The sequence below is a fragment of the Pecten maximus genome, chromosome 13 (assembly GCF_902652985.1).
Source record: "Pecten maximus chromosome 13, xPecMax1.1, whole genome shotgun sequence".
Taxonomy (NCBI): Eukaryota; Metazoa; Mollusca; class Bivalvia; order Pectinida; family Pectinidae; genus Pecten; species Pecten maximus.
The window spans coordinates 27,458,616-27,464,857 of record NC_047027.1 but is presented as its reverse complement, the minus strand read 5'-3'; the positions used below and the strand labels follow the sequence as shown (position 1 = coordinate 27,464,857).

The 6,242-nt window shown below is 33.1% G+C and overlaps 1 protein-coding gene across 1 annotated transcript in view; it reads right to left on the bottom strand.

Annotated features, from left to right (window-relative positions):
- Positions 1-2,499: 2,499 nt before the first annotated feature.
- LOC117340597 (nephrin-like) overlaps positions 2,500-6,242 on the bottom strand; it is a 48,117-nt gene continuing 44,374 nt past the window's right edge. Inside the window, exons 11-13 of the mRNA XM_033902361.1 lie at positions 5,179-5,223; positions 4,814-4,926; positions 2,500-2,770 (exon numbers count right to left, since the gene is read on the bottom strand). Of these exons, the coding sequence (XP_033758252.1) occupies positions 2,603-2,770; positions 4,814-4,926; positions 5,179-5,223 (326 nt within the window). The 3' untranslated portion in view covers positions 2,500-2,602. The remainder of the gene's footprint in view (positions 2,771-4,813; positions 4,927-5,178; positions 5,224-6,242) is intronic.

Here is a 6,242-nt window from a genome sequence, read left to right as displayed (position 1 = left end):
CAACATCGTGATTCAACATCAATATCTAAATCATAATCAATTGAGAACAGGTTTTTTTAAATCACTATTTAACATTGTTTGTGCATTTTAAAGTTTGGTTACTATGGTACTGCTTTAAATGCAAAATAAATGTTTCGACATAAAATCTTGTTATGTCACCTTAAGTAGTTCCAATATATATATTGACTGTTTACTAAAACCTTACAAATTTAATACAAATACAAACTGCTTAGGTAGCACACTACAGTAGGACAGCCTGGCCATGGGCGATTTTTTTGTTAAGCAAATAACTCCTGTATTATGATATGCTAAAAAAATGAAAAAATGTACACTATAAATTTCAGGATTTTCCGAAAGTGTGTTTATACAGAAAGTTTAGTTTTGCTTACATCGAAAAATGGAAGCCCACCGAACAGGTAGGTTAGCAGGAAAACGTAATTTACAACATATGTCAAAACAAGATTAATTTTGTATTTGGAATAGAGATATTCAATTTCAAACAGGTTTCAGAAAACAAAAATGTGTAGAGAATTGTATCATTTTGGGTCAAATATCATAATATGTTGCAATTATTTGAGCATTTTTTATGCTGTTACCATGGTATTCACAGTTCTAAAAATCACAGAAAATATAAGTTTACTTATCCTTCAGAGCTGTATTCAAATTGCAAATGTTGTGCAGATTACAAATATATATACTTTATTAGAGTTTATATGTAGGGTTAACTGGCAATGTTTACATATCTAAAACATGTGCTATATTTTTCAGAATTGGACATTTTTACTGTACACTGCTACCTTAAAATGGAGGATATAGTTTGATGTAGCTGTTTAGTTTTAATCAGTTTCAATGACAATAATCTCAAATAAATTGAAAATATAATATTTAATGAGGCCCTTTTTTATGAGTCAATAATTGATGAAATATAGTATGGTTAGCGCGAAAGCACGATTTTTTTTACATCTTTCTCAAGTTTCTATATATATATATAGCTTAGAAACGCAACTATCTATTTATTAGCACAATGTATCATATACACTATATATATATATAAATGTCAAGTAGGGGTCGAATGATTTACCCCAAAACACCCAAAAACACCTCACAGCATCAACACATTACATGGAAACACCGTTCGAAATTGATATGTATATATAAACATATCAAATACAGCTATTGATAGCTAAATGAACACGTGAATTGACAAACTACGTTAGATAATCATCAAAAATCCGTATTCGGTAAATTGTCCTGCCGGTTTTATTGTATGACTGTTTGTAAGAGTTATCTCCCTCGCCGTCAAAACCCTACTCGCCGATAAGTCAACAAAAGAAGCTATCAATAGCTGTATTTGATATGTTAACATATAGGCCTACATATCAATTAGTATTAATAGTAGTAATAACGACAGTACAGACAAGTAAATTAAAATTAAAAAACAATAACAAAAACATTCACGACATAGCACGCGCTGCCATCACATCGAATCAACCCGCGATGTTATTTGGTTGAACCTTTAAGTTATATTATTTATTTATTTATTTATTTATTTATTCATGTACTTTTAGCATCTGTACACTACCTAATTAAGATGTTTCCTAATTAATCATAATAGGCCCTCGGCGAATAAAGTATCGGCCGAGGGGGATCGTTTTTACAACATTACGATATTTGTTGTTGTTTATACCTACTAAATTTGTGTAACTGTTCCATGTTCTATGTCTATATGTGATCGTATGTAATTTACCTGTGTCTTGATAAAGGGGCAGATTGCCTCGAAAATTCGACAATTTACTTGTCTGTACTGTCGTTATTACTACTTGACAAAATTATCTATTTCTAGTAATACGCATCCAACATTTGTTTGTTAGGATCCAGTACCTATATTGGTTTAAACTGTCGTTATTACTTACTAGACCCTATATATATATATATATATATACCAGCAATCACGATGAACCAAATTTTCTTCAGTTCCATTTAAAGGTTTTCACAAACGGACTACGATATCCGACACACATCCTTTCATTCAGTGTTTCTTTGTATATTCGTCCATTGCGTAAGATGTTTGTAGTTTCCCATAGTAAGGAAACCTTTCTGGTATACAAATAGTTTCAATGCATACCACGCCATAGCAAATGAGATAAAATATAGATTTTTACGAACTCTTAGGCTAACGATTATTGTTTAACTTTAACCATATTAAAGGTTTCACTGTTTGTTTGTTGTTTTGTGTGTGTGCGTGTTTTTTTTGTTTTTTTCCCTACGTTATTCAAGGCTATGCATATACTAATATTATTTGATTGATTATGATTTAAAGCTTTAATGACATTACTGCAGTATATAATTATGAATATGTCCCGTCACTTTAACACTAGCCCTCCACCTCTGGGTTTGCGAGTTCGAAACCTACGTGGGGCAGTTGCCAGGTACTGACTGTAGGCCGGTGGTTTTTCTCCTGGTACTCCTCTACCTCTAGACCTGGCACGTCCTTAAATGACCCTGGCTGTTAATAGGAAGTTGAACAAAAACAAACCAAACAAACCAAATATGATTATGAAACAGTGTACAAAATCACAGTTTAGTGAATTATGTTCAATTGTCATGGCTGTTTGGGATCCTCGCTGTCAGGCGGTAGTGGATCTGCCCGTTTCGTGAAGTCTACATCCGCATAATCAGTTCTGTTTTCAATACCGTGTATCACATAATTTCTGCCGTTTTCCTTCTCCTCTTTAAATTCGACATCCAGGTAGATAAGACCATCTTGATTCTATCAGAAAATAAATGAATACTTTATTCAAATAGTGATTAATTATAGTTAACGGCCCGTCGACGGCTATGGTTATTATGGGCAAAACAGCGATAAGCTGCGTATATGATTTGTTTTGTGCACGGAATTTAAAAAAAATAGTTGGAGCTAAAAAGGCACATGGTCAAGGCTTCTTTGTACACTGAAATAGATTATTCGAAAATACAGATAAAGAAATCAATTCAATTAACAAACGTTTAATCGGAATTATTAAATGATTACGGTATGTAAAAAATAAGGATATGTAAGTGAGATATAGAATTTATCAAACTGATAATACTTATTTTCACTGCAGAGATGAACAGCGAAAATATAAGATTTTTCAATAAAAATATAGGATTTTGCAGTGAAAATGTATAATTATTTGACTAATCAGCGCAAATTTTGTATTCTTCTTATTGAAATTTGCCGATTTCTCCAATCGAAGTGAAGAGAAAGGTAGATGGGTTATTTTGCTGAGTTTCTGAGACGTGGAGTAACGTCACAAAAAGAAGACGTCATGAATTATGTTACTGATTTCCGAAATTTTTGACACTAAGAATCTTTCGGCGTTTCTTATTTTTGTTTAAGTATAAAAATGCAATAAAAAGAAAATGAAATGGCTTCCCGTTGAAAATAACATATATTTCACGAGTATAACAGAACATATAAATATTTTTCACTCGCGCTTTGCATTCGTGAAAATACCGATGCTCTGTCTTATTCGTTAATATTGAATGATTTCGCGTTGAACATGACATACAGTTCACGAGTATGACAAAACATATCGATATGTTTCACTCCTGCTTCGCACTCGTTAAAATATCCATTCAATATCCTCTACACATTTCCTTAAAATACCAATCTCATTCAAATAGTCGAATATCCTATCCAATACCATAGTGGAAAACAAAGTAAATTGATAAATCAACTGCAGACACGGAAATGGGAAATGTTTTGAAAGGTCAAGGTGCAAGATGTAGTCCTTTTTTGTGAATTGGATCTAAAATCTTTAAGTAGGACTTGCGCATTAATCCATAAATCATGGGATCATGTTTTGATCGGATTAGCGATTGATATCGACACAAATGGTAATTCGCAGTCTTTAACCAAATCTGTATGGGACACACGTCGCAAAATCTTAAGCGCCTTTGAAATATAACCTTTAGGTGTTTGAGGTGCGGTATTGATATACGTTTTTAGTCAAACATCAGTCAAAGGAATAGGGTTTGCTCAGAAAATGTATTGGATTACCATTCAGATTGAGAGGTTTTTTATTTTGAAAAACTGAAATCGTTTTCATCTGCCCACGTCTGAAGGTAATTTAAGCACTGCTGCGTACGTAGCTGCTGTTCAATTGTATACATATGCTAAAATCCGTAGTAATTCGGGAAATTGTTAAGGAATAATAATCCCTCCGTAGAGGGCCCCAAGCCATTGGATTATGCTGTAGGTTTCTAGACAGAACATTGTAACTGACATAATGCCTCCTCTCGAGACACACATCTCCTGTTGTATTGAATCAGATATAGTTGAGCCTATTAGTTCATATTTCTGCTGGATAAATAGCTCGAAATATAAATTGTGTATCTTTTTACAATGATACAAGATAGGAAAATTTCCAATTGTTGTTGAAGAGTATGTATTTCTATTTTATCTGTATTGTCATTATGTAACCTTACCAAATGAAATAGTAAAATCTTAACCAAATACTCACATAATTCTCGTGGGTTGTATAGATATAAAAAAATTATAACCTTGACGTCGTTTTGATGTCACAAGCAATCTGTACTGCCGGATTAAGAAAACTGGTAGAATACATGTGATATACACTGAAGTAAGACAGGTATTGATATGAAGAAGACAGATGAGTAAATCTTCTTTCCATCGCCAGGGAGATAGAATTGTTCTGTTACCAACATGCCTGTATTTTAATGGAAAATATTCCAAAAGATTCACTACCTACATGTTTGATAAAACGGAAGTAACGAGAATTATGAAACGCTTCAGGTTATACAAACGTACCCTTTTGCGGGTCGGTCCTTTGTACAACGCAAGTGTGGCTCCATCCTGACAATTGGCGTAGATATTACCCGATGCTCCGTCAATATCTTCAACTTTTTCATAAACGTTCTCAGCTGAAAAAAAATTAAATGGATAGAAAATTAAGGATATGCTTGTTTTTTAAGAAGTATAACAAAATTAAGCTGATTTCTTAATACAGTTTTCTCGTTATAAAATAAGGTATTTCTCATAATCAACCTTGCGATGCTGTCGTATTTTAAAATGATGCTATCTGTAGCAAACTTGTATATCTTGAGTCTTAAATTCATTGTTTCACATTTTGATACAGCGCTTAAGTTTGTTTAGAAAATGGAGAAATAATTTACCGTTTGCAACTGGTTTTTTTCTGATTTTCGTCTCCTCACCGCTGCCTTTAAAATGATCATAGACATATGGCTTACAACATAATTTTAAAAAGACAAAATGTTCTATCTTATATATGCAAAATATATGCACAATTCAGAAGCATGTTGAGCTATGCAAAGCACGAGAGTTTTATAATGTCTTTCTTGATTTCTAAACGATAAATAATTTCGTACTGATTGTCTTGACTAGTATTGCTTATTTGTTATCAATGATACAACTTTGCGAATACAAATTAATAAAAATGACAACACCAGGCAAATATTAGAACAAAATATAGTCGGTCATGGAAACCCTTGAAGAAGTTGCAAGTTTAATTAGAGGATTCATTTTACAGCCCGGGATGACGTCAAACCCAGAATTAAGTAATTACCAACCAGGGTTCGTTGACATCCTCAATGTATCACTAATATTAGGATTAGATTGGTCGATGTTTAAAATTAATTACAATGTATCAGCTGGAACGCTCTCTGGACCTCTGGCTTACTAAGTAAAGCTCTATCTAGCCGAATGCTATATTTGAGATTCTACTAAAACTGATATTTATCTTCAGAGTATCATCAGATGAAGCATGGATTGTATGGTACAGAATATTTGTAAGTATCATTAAGCCGTCATATCTTAACCCCCCCAGCTGTAGTTGGTGTAGCTGATTGCTTCTTATTCCACAATATACTCATAGCAATGTCAGTTAATTCAAAAACTGCTCAACATCAAGGAAAATTCATAAATAGCAAATGATTTTCATTGGGGAGATGTCTTGTTTTGCTCTAGAGTTTGATTTTAAGCAAAGGACACGTTTGTGATCACACCTGATGCTAGTTGTAAAGCACTGTAATGGTGGGGAAGAACCATGTTAAACTGTTAAGTATTTGTGATATAACTACGTATACAGAGCATGGGCAATTTTATTTATTTAAGATATTCCACTGACAGAAAGCTGTGATACAGATTTTGCATCATGTTTCGAGTCAAGTTCTAGCTTGTATTCCAATCATCATATAACCCTTCCTTTCTCAGAATGGAA